Source organism: Mauremys mutica, chromosome 5, assembly GCF_020497125.1.
Source record: "Mauremys mutica isolate MM-2020 ecotype Southern chromosome 5, ASM2049712v1, whole genome shotgun sequence".
NCBI lineage: Eukaryota > Metazoa > Chordata > Testudines > Geoemydidae > Mauremys > Mauremys mutica.
Window position 1 is genome coordinate 125,287,123 of NC_059076.1, and position 17,304 is coordinate 125,304,426.

Here is a 17,304-nt window from a genome sequence, read left to right on the forward strand (position 1 = left end):
GTCCAGAGTGTGATGAGGTGTAATCCCTAACTGATACACCTGTGCCAGCAAAAAGCCCCTAATACGGTGCTTTTGCCTGTATAATTTATAATTGATTTTTTTCAGGAGGAATGAATTAAGCTATATGGGCAAAAGCACAGTCACTAAGTGCTGCATCCACTAGAAGAGCTTTGCTGGGATAGTATGCTGATATTCCAATGCTAGTACTCACATTGTAGACCTGGCTTAAGTCTATAAACAAGCAGTGCAGGGGAAGCTCATGAAGGGGAAAATGAGGAAATGTGATTTCTAGCCTCTATTCAATATTGTCTTATATAAACACCAAGCCACATACAAGTCAGTGATATGGCATTATGCTACAGCCCCTGCAGCAGAGCTAAAACACACCAGGAAGTTCTATAGTGAAGTAGAAGCATCCAACGAAGTGGGTATTCACCCACGAAAGCTCATGATCCACTATGTCTGTTAGTGTATAAGGTGCCACAGGACTCTTTGCTGCTTTTACAGATCCAGACTAACACGGCTACCCCTCTGATATAGTGAAGTAGTGTTTTTAAATATACAAGACGCATTAAACATTAACGCAGCAAACATACAGTCCCACAATTTTAAAAGACCCACAGTTCTTATGAACATATGAAGTTCAGAAAATTTAAAAAAATTAAACATCATTTAACAATTTTTAAACAGCTATCAACTTTCAGTTGGATAGAAGAGATGGATTCAACCCACAATTATAGACAAACATCACTGAACTTTGGATTCAGTATAGCACGTTGCAGCTTGTTCTCATCATTGGTTTTGAAATATGTGAAAATGCAGAATAGTATTTCCCTGTATTTTACTGAACTCATGACTCAAACTAACTCTATTTGCCAAGTTTAAAAATGCAGGCTCCTCCTTCTTCCTCAAGCCCATGTGTTCTCTTTTAGTTTTCTCTGCCCATCAGCATAGACCAATTGAGAGCCCAATTTTTGCTTTGTGCATTAAATGTTTTCAGCATTTTTATTCTCTCCTTTAAAGCACAGGTCAACCATGCACTGATACCAAAAGTCCCAGTAGTCTAGTCCTACCCCTCATTTTGTGCTTCTTTTGATTTGTAGGTACATATAAAGGCCCCAGCAACAGCAAATGTGAAATCTGCAATATAGGAGAATACCAAATACGAAGGGGCAAGGAGAGCTGTGACAAATGCCCAGAAAATTATTACTGTCCTGTAAGTCTCCCTAAGCTGCAGCAGTGGTCTGTCTTACCAAATGTAGCTGATATACATTTTAATTAACACCATCTTTATTCAATCCCCTTCCCTTGTAGGGTTCTTTTAGCTTTTTTTGCTTTAAAAAAAAGTGTAAACACAGCCATGTTAGAGAGGAGTGGTTGCAAATGTTAGCCACCTCTAGAGTTATGTACCTATCCTTGTTCCACACATGAAGCTTCCACTGATCCTCCACTGGGAATTTTGGGGAAAACTAAAGACTAGAAAGTGACCCATTAATTGTGTTACTTGAAATATGGACAAAGCTGTGTAAGAGACCTGTTGCTCTAAATCCTACAAATAATGGTGCCATCCTGAGTGTACCCATGAATAACTTGAGCCTAATTTAACCAAACTGAAGTTACCACTCTTCACTTGCTGTAAATTTCAGGCTTGTCCACACCAGGGGTTCTCAACCTTTTTCCTGCTGAGGCCCCCCTCAATATGCCTTAAAAATGCCAGGGCCCAGCAGGAGTGGGGGGTAACTCAGAGCTCTGGGCCGGGGGGGACTCTTGTGTATAGGCATAGTTTTACTTCTATTTGGGGGTCCAGGGAGGGCGCGCCACCTCCACCCTCTGACTCACTCAGGTCACCCAGCCCATCTGGGCTGTGTGGGGACACAACCAAAAATAAAACTCAAAGTGGGGACTCAGTTCAAAATGTTTGAAAACTGCTCATGGTGCAGGGAGGGCGTAGCTAGGGGCTGTGTGAAGTGAGGGGGGTAGCTCAGGGTGCAGGTAGGGAGTAGCTAGGGGCTGTGTATAGGCGGAAGCGGGGTGTGCGTGTGTGTGTGTGTGTGTGTGTCCCCGTCCCAGTGCAGTTCCCAGCTTCAGCCCCCACTGCTCCTGGCTTATTTAGTGTCCTGCACCATGCTGGGCAGTGTCAGTGCTTAACAAATAATACAGTCTTACCTGTCTGATGAAACCACCTATATTGTATTTTCACTTTCTTAGAGTCCAGATGTGAACCCAATTGCGTGTCCTTCTAATGCCTTCTGCCCAGCTGGGAGCACTCAACCACAATATTGTATGGAAACATTTCTTTATAAGGCAGGAAACTCTTGTGAACTGGCTCCTCTAACCATTGTATTACTAGCCGTTTCTTCAGCAGGTGAGTCGTATTTATGCTATAGTAAAAGTGGAATACATTCCACTCTGCAGCTTGGGTAACTTCTTGTTTAATCAACAGTGGAGGTGTCCTCTTGGTGGGATATTCTTGACTAGTTTTCTGACATCTTTATTTCTTGTGTGGGTTCTCTTCTTTTGGCCACTGCTTGTTCCTTGTATTTTTGTTTTCAGAGGAATTAATTTTTTGTGCCTTAATTATGGTGCCTCCTAGGATTCTCTAGCCTATTTTAATTAGATTTCTTAATATCCCTAAAATATTGCCCAAAAGCACAATAGTACAGTATGATAAAAATATGGGACAGCAGCTTTAAAGACATAAGAATAGCTTCCGGGGTTGCTGTCCGATGTCTAGTCACCACTTGCCTAGTCAAGGGTGTAACATTTGACAGAAGTCAGTGAGTTGTCCCATGTTGCTGCTTTACAGCTGTTACATATTGGCACATTTCTGAAGCAGCCAAAAATGCTGCCTGTGCCTTGGTGGAGGGTGCCCTAATAATCAGAGGGAAAGAGGCTGAACACCTGATAGTTTGTAGAGAGACACTGTGTGATCTATTTAGAAATTCTGCGATGAGATAGCTTGGCCGTTCAACAAGCCAGATATAGCCACTGAGATGAGGAGATAGACTAAAAAGGTCTAGTCCTGTCCTGGTAATAGAATAAAGCTCTGCAAACATCCATCAAATGTAGCTTGCATTAAATGTGACTTCAGGAAGAACATTGGTGCTTTACTCAACTAATCAGGTGAAGCTCTAGAGCAGTGTTTCCCAAACTGTGTTCTGCGGAACACTGGTGTTCCACATGATGTGAATAGATGTTCCGTGAAAGAATTGGAATTAAAAAAAAAAAGGTCTTTAATTTTTTTTTTAATTTTAGATTTGGCATATTTGAAGTGTAGTTTACAACGCTTTTTGAATGACTATAATTAACATAAAACTCTTTTTCCAGTTATTGATAGATCTCATATTAATCTATCAAGCCTGGAGTGAAAGATATTGTAACATGCATGTTGAGCGAGCAGTCTGGTAAAAAAATTGATGCTGTACAGTTGTCAAATAATACTGTTGCACGCCCTATTAAAGATCTTGCCGATGACATACCCCCTTCCACTCTTTATTTCTTGTGTGGGTTCTCTTTTTTTGGCCACTGCTTGTTCCTTGTATTTTTGTTTTCAGAGGAATTAATTTTTTGTGCTCTAGAGACTACCTTAAGGATGCGTAGGGAGGTCCTGCTTTAAGGGTTTGTAGCTCGTTGATTCTGTGCGGAGGTGATGGCCAATAGAAAGACAGTTGTGAAGCTAAGGTCATTACTGAGCACATTGCTGGTTGGGAAGTTTTCAATTAAACTGATTGTCATCAGTGATGCCTCGTCATTGAAATCAAAACTTTTTGTGGCCTTTGAGCCTCAGTATACTTACTGAGTAACTCCACACACTCAAAGGGCAGGTCTTCGTTCATGACCTACTCCTTCCTAGGCATGCTTGATACTTAGAGCCATGATGCTCTACACAGCATCACTGCCAAGGCCACAGATCTAGCTGCTATGTCAGAGGCATCCATTACTGCCTGTAAAGCCAATTTGGCCTTCCTTAATTATTTCCCTGAGTTCCTCCCTGCTGTCATGTAGGAGTTTTGAGGGAATAAGTGTCATTGTTGATCCCAAGTCAAAAGAGTTCTGAAGGTTTATATGAAGGGTTTGATTAAATTTAGTAAAAGCTAAGAACTAGCAGGTCAGACATGTACCAGGTTCTGTCTTGCTGCCATGGGCAATAAGAGGGAACTCAGGGAGGATCACAGCCACCCTATCGTGCACAGCCCGTGGACACTGCCATTAAAAAAAAAATATATCTGATCTCATGCATGAAGCACATGTGCATCTACAGTGGGATCCACATTGATACATATTCAAAGACATGGCAGTAACAGCACTGCCAGCTTTCCCAAATTATACAAGATTGTTTTGACCCCCATATCAGGAGCTCTTGTTGGCTACCTGATGGTGTGGAGCTACCAGCTTCTTCCCATTCTACTTAATTTTGTGTCCCATCTCCAGCCCCAATCTCTGCCCAAGTGCAGCAAATAATTCTGCCCCCCTTTCTCTCTCTCTCTCACCGCCCCCCATCCCTGCCTCTTGCCCCTCAGTGCACCTCTGCTCCTCCAAGGATTCTTCCACTCCCCACCCAGGCCTGGGACAGCAGTTAGCTATCCTCTTCTTAGGCATGGGGTGATCCAGGGATGGGGCGGGTGCATGAAATGTGTGTGTGTGGGGAGCAGAGTGACCCATTTTTCACTAGGAGGAGGAGGAGCAGAGGTGCCCTGACTTGCTGAGCTTATCCTGCTCCCTTCTTATCCTGCCTTGTGAGAACGGTGTCAGCCCCTCAGTGCCACCTCTTCCCCTCCCGCAAAACCTCCCCTCAGCTTCCAAGCGGAAAAGGGAGTGCCTGCTTCCTGCAGCGGACCTGATTGGCTGCTCTTCCTCAGTAGATGGGGATGTGATGAAGGCAGCCAATCAATTGGGGCTTTGCCTGGCCAAGATGGGAAATCATTTGAAGGCTGGATCCTCTCCTCCTTCAGCTGGTCAAAACTGCATTTCAAGAGTCAGGAGCTGCATATGTTCCAAAATTGTCATGAAGGTAGCAGTTAAAATAGGTATTTGGTATGAAAATATATTAAAAAAAGGCTTGTGTGAAAAAGACAGTCCAGTTTGGAGTCACCTCCTACCACTCTTGGGCTTTCCCATCAGAGATGCTTTTGAAGAAAACCATTCAACACTCAGTTAAATCATGTATTTCAAATGGAGTTTAGCCTGAATGAGGACTAAATAGAAAAATACCAAATTCACAAGAACCAGGGAATATTTCATAAAGGTTCAAAGGTTCTGTCCTGGGTGGGCATGCTGGTGCATCACAGCAGAGGAGCATAAATGTGTCACTAAGATCAGTTTCTCTGGTGTGGTTTGGCCAAAAAGCAACTAAAAATAGCATAGCAGAGCTTGATATATGTCAATTATTTTCATGTCCAGTATGTTCAGTTTAGAAGTAATTTTTTTCCTGACAATCCTGAACACTCAGTCTAGAATCAGTCAATCTGGGTTCTTTCCTCCTTGTGCCTCATTATAGGATTATAAGGATTCTGCAGGTCAAACTTATTTCTCAGCCAAGTCTTTCAATAGATGTGCACAGGTATAACCAACTCAGAAAAAGAATTCTGGTGATGCATGTTAAATAGAATCCAGCCCTCTTTCTACTAGCACAGAAGAAAAGTTAACAGGAGTGAAAGAGCAGCCAACTTAATTTTGTCATTCAAGTCTGCCTACGAGACTGCACATCAAAAAGGAGATTTGAATAAGATCATTTTTATAGTCACCTTTCATAGTAGAGTTGCACTTTCAAAGTTGTGTTTTGAGAAGTGAAATTATACCTACCCAAAATCAATGCACTAATTTAAATGAAAATAAAGCCTTACGTTGTCAGAGTGTGAGACTGCTTTATCAATAAAGCTCAGAATAAATTACTTCTGACATTTTTTCCCTTCCCTCCTGAAAATAATTTTCATTGTTCATTTTTCCAGGTGGAGTCCTTCTTGTGTCTGTAATAATTCTGAAACAAAGGCAAGAAAATGGCAGGAAAACTTTAAAATCTCCATTACTTTCAAAAGGAGCGAGGCCATACACAACTTATGGTGTGACTGGGCGCACAGAACCAGTATATGCTGGCTGGTAGTTGGCTAGGATTGTACAGAGTTGCAAAAATCACAAGCCTTTTCTCAGTTTCTATTCTCATGTTTGGTGATTTGATAGATGTGAATTTAGGACTGTCTCTGGGCAGAATGTAAGACATTATTAATCCATGGGGATTTGTTTGAGTAGCCAAAACATTTAATTGTAGCCGTGAATGAACAAAAATGAAACTTAGAAAGTGATTTGATTTGTGCAGGTCTGGCTTAATTCAAGAATAAGAATAGGTGCATCCTTACGCATTATCACTCCCACCGCCAAGAGAGAAAATTGTGTGTCATGGCAATCCTCTCAATTTCAACAACAGACAATACCGTGAGTATGCGTTAGCATCATATAACATAGCCTCGTTACAGTATGCTAGCTAATCCTACCATGGCAGGACTTAACACAAACATAATTCCTCTTAAGAACATACAGAATCTCTTCTTCCACTCCCAAAACATGACTGTTTCCCCTAAGCAGGAGTGGGGCAGAGAAAGTTGCATGCAGGAGCGGCTCTATGTATTTTGCCGCCCCAAGCACGGCAAGTCAGGCGGCTTTCGGCGGCACGCCTGCAGGAGGTCTGCCGGTAACACGGATTTGGTGGCATGCCTGCGGGAGGTCCGCTGGTTCCGCGCCTTCAGCGCGTACCCACCACCGAATTGCTGCTGAAACCGCGGGACTGGCAGACCTCCCGCAGGCACGCTGCCGAAAGCTGCCTGCTGCCGCCCTCACAGCAACCAGCAGGCTGCCCCCGCAACTTGCTGCCCCAGGCACGCGCCTGGTGCGCTGGTGCCTGGAGCCGCCCCTGGCTGCATGATCCCAGATTCACCCTTTTCCCATAACTGTGAGAGGGTATCTGTAGGGAAAGTGGTGGGCAATTATGGAAAAATATCTCTCCAGTGTTTGCTGCTAGTCCCCAATGGAACTGGCTGCAGAAGCTGCTCACTATTATAGGGCTGCTGCATCAGACAAGCAACCCAACAGTCATTTCCTCCTCCTTCATGGCACTCAGCAACCCGGCCCCTCAGAGCCACCGAACTGCACATAGCATTGGTGAGCAGGAACAACAAAAGGTAGGTCTACTCTGCAAAAACAGACCCATAGCAGCGAATCTCAGAGTCCATGTCAACTGACTTGGGCTTACGGCACATACCCCCCAGCCAGGTTTCAGAGCCCAGGCCCCAGTTTGAGCCCAAATATCTACACTGCTATATTTTAGCCCCAGAGTGTGTACCCGAGTCAGTTGACCTGGGCTCTGAGATTCACTACTGAGAGTCTTCTTTTTTGCCGCATACACATAACCAAAAGGTGAAAATACAAGATAAGAAGACAGGAGTAAGGGAGAAAATAGACAAAAGCAGATACAACTACTGAAGTGTGAGGAGGTGTTTCCTCTGTTCCATCTCAATCAGACCTCTATTCAGAAAAGGTTGGGAAGCACTATTGTAATTGAAAGCAGCTTTCTACACAGGACCAACCAGAACTGTACTAGATACTAGTACTGGAATGCCTGCGACAAAGTTCTGGCCCTATCCGTGATGACTGATCAGTCATTACAACATATGAAATGCTGTACTTGATCTGTCCCAAATTATATAGAAAACTTCAGCCACTGCTAACACCTCTCGTGAGACACCTCTCTCTCTACAGAAAACAGCATGTTGATGCATCTTTATGGAAGTGATTTTTAAAAAAATAATTGTATAAGTAATTCGTTTCTGTGCAAGAATGAGGTGAAGAAATCCTAGCCCTATTTAAGTAAGACTCCCATTGACTTCTGTGGGGCCAGGATTTCAACCATGGTGTAATACCACCATTCTGTGTGCATTATTGTCACTTTCTACTAGGGTGGAATTCATACAGAAGGCCCATGCTAGCTGTCTTGCAAAAGCATGTCATGGTGGGAAGTTACTGCTCTCCCTTTGTGTCACAAAGGTGTACTTCACCTGCTTTAAATACACTGACAAAGAGCAGCACTGTGGAGAGGGCAATAAGTCATGCTTGCACATGGATGCAGTTAATAGGAACCCCATATAAAGAAGCAGCAGCAACTATTCCAGACTGTATGTTCCAGGAGGAATAGGGGATTGTACTTTAACCTTGTTATCTCTTGCACTGGGGATGGAATCTGTCTTCACTCAGCCCCCACTTTACTCAAGTTTTGTAGGGGTGGAATGAATTTCACAAAAGCCACTCCTTCCAACTACTTCAGTGTACAGGCTTTACCATGGGTAGTCTCTCTCGGTGAAGTATTTAATTTTTCCATACCGCCTGTGTATGAAGAAATTGCTTTCATCTCCTCATATGTATTTCTGTTTTATTATCTCAGAATACTGGGTTCTCCTTTCTGTATATATCTATTTTACAAAAAAGTGCTGGGTATTACACACATTAAAAAAACCCTTGCTTCTGTATGAAAGACCCACATAAAACACAACGTACTATCTGACTACAAAGGGTAAACAACATATGCAACATGCTGTCATGGAAACAACATTTCGGGTCTGTGCAAGTTTGAAAGCTTCTCTCTCTCACCAATAGAGTTTGGACAATACAAGATATTACCTCACCCACCTTGTGTGTCTACTCTTCTGGGACCAACACAGCTACACCACTACTGTCTGCAGGAATTAACACTTGCAGCTAAGGCTGGGATCAGCTAGCTCCACCTCCTTACTGAGCAACAGAGGACTCACAGCAGAATCAGCTCATTGTCCAAACTGCTTAATTGGCTGCAGGAACCAAGAGGCACACTCTTAAGCCCAGCAGCAGCATTAGGCCAATAGCTGCTTAGAACATTCTCCCAGTAAGTTCCTCTGCTTACTTGTCCCCAGCCTTGCTCTTGCCTTCTTCCTGCTCTGGACCCAGACGTGCCTCATTCCAGGTAACCCAGCTCTGACCCTCAACTCTGATTCCTGATTTCAACTCTGACCCCTCACTCCAGCTCTGACTCTAGACTTCTATTCCTGGCTACCAACTCCTACTATAGCCACTAGGCTTAACTCCTGCTCCAACCAGTAGGCACCACCACCCACATTCCAGTCTCTCATATTGTGTTACTTTTAACAATACTAAGTTTAAAAATATTGGTGTCTGAATTTGTAAATTGATTGCATCCCTCTAACCATCTCAGTTTTTAGTCAAGGAACAGACTTTACTAGTAATTTAGCTCAGTTCAATCAAGAGTAAGGGCCAGATTCTATATTGGGTCCTCATCCTCTCCTATATAATCTGAGAAGTAATGTGGCAGTGAATACCTGTAAGAACCTCAATCCTGCCCTAGGGAAGAAAAGGAGCCAGAAAGCATGCCAGACTCATTGCCAAATGACTCAAGTATATGGGAAGGAACTGTGGAGCTTTTCTGTTTTCAAATAAATTAGAGCAGGGCATTTTTGGACTTTACCACCTGAAGTGCATTGTAAATTAGATTGTAAGCTCACTGGAGCAAAGACCTTGGTTTATGTGTTACCGTAGTATGCCCATCAGATGTTGGAACCCTGCAAAATAAAAAAAGCATGGATTTTTCATACACTAGCCACTGGGAATAAGGATTCTAAGTATAAGTGAGCAGAGTTACAGCTCTTCAATTCTGGACAGGCAGTTTTTCATATTTAGGGCCTGACCCAACTCCTAATGAAGTCAATGGGAATATTTTGATTGACTAAGGAGAGCTGGAATGACCCCTTAGTGAGAAAGTGCTTTGGAACCAGGGATGTCAGGTGATGCATTTTTTTCCCCACAAGAGCCATCATCAAACAGGAACATTCCACATGCAGTAGTTTTGTCTATCTGCACACAATTAATTCAGAATCATTCTGACTGGAGCAGTATTGGGCCAGATACCTTTACAATTATTCCTTTCTTTTCCAAGAGTCACAAAACCTTTAACTTGTATCAAAGTCACAAAGATCTACAGCCTATATTATATATATATATAAATATAAAATGCTTACCAGCAACATTATACTCCAGTGAAGTGTTCGTATACTTAATTGTCCTAAGATTCTTTTATTTTTAAAAAATGGTCAAGTTCAGAAAATGCCCCACTAGTGTATTTACTCTTACAATATTACACAATTATTACATTTCCTTCAAATGAAAAATCCTTGAGGCATGCATATTAAGTGTCTGAACCTGAAAGTAACTGAAATATTGAATCAGTTCATACAATAAACATTTCAAATGGGTTATAAGAAAATCTAGTTTAAAACAGTTTTACATAGAGAATAATCAATGTTATTTTGCTCAATTATTTTCTGTTTCAAGTCTGGTTTTCCAGTTTTTTCAAGTATTAGTACTCAATTCAGAGAATAAAATACCTCAATATACTCAAGAGTCTGAATATTGCTAGTTTCATTTTTAAAAACTTATGTGAACCAAAAGTGGTGACAGTTTGACATTGCTGTGTAGGTATAAAATGGAGCTGGTTCAAATTTAAGTACTAGAAAAATATTTTAAAAATTGGAAACAATGCTTTTCAGAGATCCTTAGAGTAGGAATTCAGCATCATGAAACAGGACTGGGAACTTGGAGAGCTTTGGTACACATTATGCATCCAATGTTGTTCAGTATCATAGTATAAAAATCTATTTGCTATTCTGCATCTTAGTTTCCCCAGCAGGCTCCGTGCCCAGACAATCTCAGTTTCCCCCCATCCTCCTTATCTCATCTCACCTTCCCTCCACCCACACTCTCTCTCAGCCTGCCCCCCCCTTATTTAATCTCAGTTCTCCTCCCGACCACTACCCATTTGATCAGTCCCCCCATTCTCCTCCAGTCCCTTATCCTCTCTCAAGGCTGCTTGTCCCAATTTCCTCTACCTATTCAGATCTAGCTTCTCTTGTCCCTGCCCTGCATTTGAATAGGCCCAATTCCTCCAACACATTGCCTGGGCTCAGCAGGGTGGCACTGAAAGCACAGGGGAGATAGACTCCCTGCTCAGATCCCTGCCTGGTCCACAGCAGCAGCCAGGAGGAGCAATTGCAGGGTAGTTAGCCTGCTCAGGCCTTGGCTACACTTGAGAGTTACAGCGCTGGTGGTGGCTTTACAGTGCTGTAACTCACTCCCCGTCCACACTGGCAAGGCACATACAGCGCTGTATCTCCCTGGCTACAGCGCTGTATGTACTCCACCTCGACGAGAGGAATAGAGAGAATAGCGCTGCTCCTGCAGCACTGGGGTGTCAGTGTAAACAGGGAATAATCTTACTACACTGTAACTGACCTCCGGAACCTTCCCATAATGCTTTTTAATAAAGATAACTCTCTTTGTTTTGTTGTGAACTCCGGGCTCCCGAAGCTGCTTATCAAATAACCAAACACTGCTCCTGTTTGCTGTGAATGAGCTCCCCTTGGAACACCCACAGCTAGTGTTTGCTTGAAGAGAGGGGGCTTGAGGAGAGAAGCAGCACGGTGTGCCAGGGCGGGGGGGGGTTCCGTTTCGGGGAGGCTGCTTATCTGGTCTGTGAGGAAAAAAACAAAGAGGGCTAATTACTTTCAGTGAGCGAGAGCGGGGTGGGGAAGAGGGTTTGAACTTGCAGCTGCTGACAGAGTGTTGGCTCCAAAAATCCACTCTCTGTCTCCCCCACGTTCCACGTCACACTCCACACACACCCCTTTTGAAAAGCACGTTGCAGCCACTTGAATGCTGGGATAGCTGCCCATAATGCACCACTCCCAACACCGCTGCAAATGTGGCCACGACAGTGCGCTGGTAGCTGTCAGTGTGGCCAGACTGCAGCGCTTTCCCTACTCAGCTGTATGAAGACAGGTTTAACTCCCAGCACTGGACAGCTGCAAGTGTAGCCATACCCTCAGTCTCTGCAAACCTGGGATGAAGCATTCTCAGTACAGGTAATCTGCACAGAATTTAGCTGCCAAACTCAAAACAACTCTCTACTGAGCATACGCAATAGGAAATCTTTCAAAGGCTTATGACCTGGCCAAATTTGGGTGATTTTTCACAGGAAAAGCAAAAGGCACATTCCTGACACAAAGGCTACCCCCCATATCCAATTTGAAATCCCTGCTCAAGAGAATGAATGTGCAAATTTCTCAACAAAACAAATGTGAGAATCTTTTTTCCAACATGGGCAAAACAACATAATTTTTCCTAATCTTGTTCTTGGGAACAGCTGACCATTTTTGCTGAAACGTGGAAAAAAAAAATATAAAAATTAGCCTGACAGTCACCTGGCATGGAAAATGTCAGCCCAAATGATTATAAACAACTGACAGCAGAAACAGGTCAATTCCTCCTTATAATGGGAAGTGTTGGGCTGAACTACCAGCTCTACCTATAACAAACTGAAAGACATAACAGCGAAGTCTAAAGCACAACCAGTAACACCTAGATAAAAGCTTAAAATGGTGCTAATTCCGGTCAACCTTTTCAAAAAACCCTGAAGCATACATTTTCATTATGAAGCCACAGTCCTTTCAAGCCTTACTGATACAGCAATACACTCATGTATTTCCACAATATACACCATTTCATTGTTTTTTAAAAGATTACGGTAAGAATAGAGCCTGCACTATATTCACATTTCCAAACAAAGCTGGCAATTTCAAAAATAAGATAACTAAGAATGAACTTTAATATTTAATAAGACACAAATTTCTCAAAGGGTTGTCAAGGAATAATGACTAGCAATATAGACTATTTCCTTTAATACTTCTCCAAAGTAACTCCAGTATTTAAAATATTTAAAATAAAAGCCCCTAAAAACTTACCATGAATGCAAACTACAGAACAAACTCACAATTCAATTTAATTGATTATAGTTCCAGACCATATAAAAATACTTCTGATATGTTTTAACTGGAACCATACTTCTGATTTGATCAGGAGGCAACAACCTATTTTAATTTGCCTATTGTATACCAACTTAGTGTAGCAGAATTTACTGAAAAAAAAAAATCAGCTCTTATACCTCAATGGCTGAGATGAAATGTAAACATTTTGATATAGGTTCATGACATGCTTATGTCGCAATAGGTATTTAGATGACTTTACAATTGGATGCCCAGTCTTTGTAGATGTTGGCTACTAAAAGTTCTTGTGTCCCTTTACATGAGACGGTCTGTTTTTTAAGACATAAGGTGTAGAAAGTATTAGTGAAAAAAAGATGTTTAAAATATCTTACTGAACCACAGACTAAATTATACCGAGCTACATTCAAAGCAATCCTGCTGAGCTCAGTAAGGTTGCATGGGATATGAATCAGGGGAGAATTTGACCAATATTTGTAAAGGGTATCAATTTCAAGAGTAAGTAATCAATAGAAAGAATAGGATTTTCAATAATTAACCAATTTAACTAACTTTAAGTAAACATCTAGAGGTGCAAGCCCTAGAGTTTATTCTTCTCAGGGATGCAAGTAACTATTGGCCCAAATAATTTAGGATTGGGAAGAAAGTAGAAAGAATAAACCACAGACAGCAGGAAATCACTCTCTAAATTTTGAAAAAGTGTTAGAAGTGACAGCCATGGAGACTGAAGTCTTTATTTATCCACAGACAAGCACAGCATGAATGGCAGTAGTGCACGCTGCTGCACTGATGTGCTTCAGAACCTGACCAAGAAGGTAAATTGGCAGATTCCACAATCATTCAGTTTTTGGTCTCTGCAGCAATGGTGCCAATTAATACCAGTGCTGATGGTGGTTTCTGTGATGGGGATATCTGCCCATTAGGAACAGGACCACAACTATTCCAACACACTGGAACTAGTACAGCAATGAGGTGATACAAAGCTACAAACCTATGAACAATATAAAATTTTTAAAGCACTAGAATTCAAGGTAAGTTTTATAATAACTTATTTAAAAAGTATTCTTATAAACCTTTCCTTACAGGTTATTTTATCCAAAGAAACAAATATTGAAATATTCATTCTTATTACACCAAATTCCTTCATTTTGCTTGAAAGTGATCAGGAAAAACTTTTTGCCTTTGCTCGCTCCCTTTCCCCCCTCCCTCCCTTCAAAATATGTCTAACTTCCCTTCCCCATCCTGAAAGAATAGACAGTATACCTTTTTGGCTTTCATTTTAGGTACCTGTCTATGCTTCAGCCTTGGCAGTATAAGAAAGGACCTCCAAAGAAAGAACATTCCCCACAAACACATTTGAGAAACCTTCAATTTTTACATCATGTGCAAGTCTTTGTATATTGATTTGCTAAAAGTGAAGTAAAAATCTCATAACCACTAATGTAACACTTTTTCCTACATTGAACTGTGTGTTACTTCAAGCAAAGGATTAGTTGAAAAAGGAAGAATTAACCTTCCAACAGTGTTTATAAACTTTGATTAAAAAAAAACAAAACAAAAAAAAAGCAAAGCAGTTGCTCAGTTACAAAACAAAAATAAAGAGATTTCAGATTTCGCCAGGGGGTAAAGATACATTTTAGAATTGTTTCAATTAAAATTTTCTAATAAAATGACAGTCACAAAGTTTTCATATATGGGGAACAGGTGTAGATTTCAATAATTAAAGCTAGATCTGCAATCAAGCCCTGAAAAAACAAACATACATTTTTATGATATAGCTATGCTTCATTAAAGAGGAGCTACACAGAGGTTCTGCACTATTTAAGGCAAACTAAGCTAGAACATATAAAAATTATTAAATGGGCATAAGAGTGTACATTGCATTTATGTGGGCTGAGTTATGATTGCACAAGTCAAAACTTGTTTGTAACGTTGCCTAACCATATTGCAATTACACAAAAATAGCATCAAATAGCAGGTAAAATTTCAGATATTTTTCTTTACCTTTTTTCCCTAATTCTATAATTATTACCATTTAGCCTAAATATTGTATGCATGTATACTGTATTTTGAAAATCTTATGGGAGTCAAAAAATTGAAACAGCTTTGCTGAAATAATGAAGTGGTGGTAAAAAGCCAGGTGGTGAACTCCTAAGCCAGTAAGGAATGACTTCAAGTAGTTTGCCCTATCTGAGTCAAGTAGTCATTTTTCATGAGAGCTGTTGAAAAAGGGACATAATTAAATATAAAATTTAAATTATGTCATTTGTGTTAGTTTAAAATCTATTTTACTTTTAAATAATTTCTTCTGGCTTTTTCATTTAATTGACTATTCAGTTTCACATTTTGTTTTTTTGCACTCACATGATGCAGTGTTTGGATTGCAAACTGCGGAGAAATGCTTGACTTTGAACAAAAAAAAGGTCATCAAATTTGAGAAAAAAAATAGCTTTTTTTAAAATTAAAAAACAAATATCCTAAATATTGGGCCTCGATTGCAAGGCAATATCACTTAAATCTGGACTTTGTATAGTGCTGCAAGATCAAGTGTATTTCTATTTAGCTGAAATTAAATAGAGGGGGAAAAAAAGAGCATAGAAAAAAAATCTCTTGCAAGGTTTCCCCTTGCTAGTACAGTGTGCTTCTTTCCACCATGCACTGTATTGCTTGGTGGAAGGATATTTAAAACCAATTATTTTTTATTTAAGAACAATTAGATAGCCATTTTGTAAGAGCAAGAACAAATTGTAAAGTCTGTGGTTATACTGAGCTATGCACCTGGGTTGTGCATGGCACTCGAGCACTTCCTCCACAATGAATACAAGGCAAGCAGATCTCATTGGGATTGCATACCAAGCCATTTCTTATTTAAAACAACTTGAGAACTAATAACATCTTTCAAGGATATACTATTTTAAACATCTGTTGGATGGCAAATACTATCTCAAGAACTACATTTATATGCCTACCTGGTTTGATTTTAATTTACCTCCAAACGGAAAAACATTGGAGGGAACCTTTTACAATTGTAAAATTCAAGTGTAACTGTAATGCTGAGTAATAAGTTTGGTTTGTCCTGAAAAATTTCTGAACTATGTATACCATAGTTCGTTATCAGTGCAGATGCAGCAGAAGACTGCTGTGGTTGGCTCAGTGGATTAAAAAATGCTTTTCACCCAAATGTAACCTTTACAGGATATATGTAAAATTGTGTCCTTCCCTGGCCCTATTCACAACTTATCTACAAGATAGTGTTGGCAGTAGAAACTGCAGTTCATTATTATTTGCATTCAGCTCTCATCCATCTGTTTCTTCGCTTTCTCTTAGGCTTCAACTTGGTCAATTTTGGGGGGAGTTTCTCAGTCTTCTGATTTTCAACAGAATCTACCCCAAGAACATGTTCAGAGCAGCATAACTGTCCATCTAATGTAGAATTTAGTACTGTCCCATCTTCATGTTCTTTGCAGAAAGAATTTGGGCAGAAGTGGCAAAAAGAAACAGAAGGTTTGCCACAAACATCACAGTGGTGCCAAGGACACTCCCACTTTCCTGTAATTAAAGATGAAGAGCATTAGATAAATTGAGATTTTCTTTGTTAATAGGAGAATAAACTTCATGTTGCAAAAAAGCAGAGTATACATTTAGCGTTTTAATCTCTGTATGATAAATACTGACTTTGCTTTAAAAAAGTGGATAGTTATAAAAAAAATATAACTCAAGATTTTAACTGTTGTTACTAATTACTCTTGTTAAAAGCAAAATAGTAGAGTACTTTTAGTTAAGCTCAGTAGACTGTATTGAACAGCACACTTGACCACATTTTACTTAAACAGCACCGGAGTCAAATCAGTATAAATTATTCAGGGGGTTACTTGCAATATCTTGAGTTCCAATCCAGTATAGTAAAAGCTTTCTGCCTTTTAATGAGAACGTCTGTTCATGTGGAAATCAAATAATTCAGTGAACTCCATGCTGTTGCTCTTTTGCTTTGGTTAATCTGTGGTTTCTGGAAACCTCTATCCATCCCAGAAGTTACAGCAAAGAACTGACAGACATCTCTAAATCTACTTGTGTGTCACATTTCTGTGTGCACATCTATCTTTTCCCTATTCTGAATTTGCTGACTGCCAAAAAACAAAAATAAACAAGTGGTGCAGAGTTAAATGCAGGGAAAATTAATTCTTCTTTGAGCATTATCTACATGGATCTTCATTGCAGGTGATGTAGATAACACTGAAACTATGCAAGTTGCAGAGTCCTGTGGGGATTTGTCGACCCCGTATGTCCTCAGCACTCTACTCCAGGTTATTATGTGATACAGCTCCAACCACCATTCAGTCATTTCTAACCATAGTAGCCAACAAGCAAGATTCAGCAGCATCCATTGCTATCCCTATCTGCTCCCTTTTGTGAAAGTTTAGAACTTCTCTCAGAG

General features: G+C 40.7%; 2 protein-coding genes across 5 annotated transcripts in view; one reads left to right on the top strand and one right to left on the bottom strand.

The window, feature by feature from the left end:
- Positions 1–10,294, top strand: part of LOC123371722 (sushi, von Willebrand factor type A, EGF and pentraxin domain-containing protein 1) — a 28,590-nt gene extending 18,296 nt beyond the window's left edge. The window contains exons 7-10 of one of the 2 annotated variants that reach the window (XR_006579921.1): positions 1,104–1,216; positions 2,209–2,365; positions 5,949–6,429; positions 8,641–10,294. Coding sequence is in view for 1 of the 2 variants with exons in the window: in XM_045019548.1 (XP_044875483.1) it covers positions 1,104–1,216; positions 2,209–2,365; positions 5,949–6,100 (422 nt within the window). In the remaining variant the exon portion in view is untranslated. Of the gene's footprint in view, positions 1–1,103; positions 1,217–2,208; positions 2,366–5,948; positions 6,606–8,640 lie in introns of those variants that run through there. The other variant, XM_045019548.1, reaches the window with a different exon arrangement.
- A 1,517-nt stretch (positions 10,295–11,811) lies between these two features.
- The window catches only part of NSD2 (nuclear receptor binding SET domain protein 2), a 175,762-nt gene continuing 170,269 nt past the window's right edge, over positions 11,812–17,304 (bottom strand). For all 3 annotated transcript variants that reach the window (XM_045019541.1, XM_045019540.1, XM_045019542.1), the window contains exon 23: positions 11,812–16,418. In XM_045019541.1, coding sequence (XP_044875476.1) covers positions 16,150–16,418 — 269 coding nt within the window. In that variant the 3' untranslated portion in view covers positions 11,812–16,149. The remainder of the gene's footprint in view (positions 16,419–17,304) is intronic.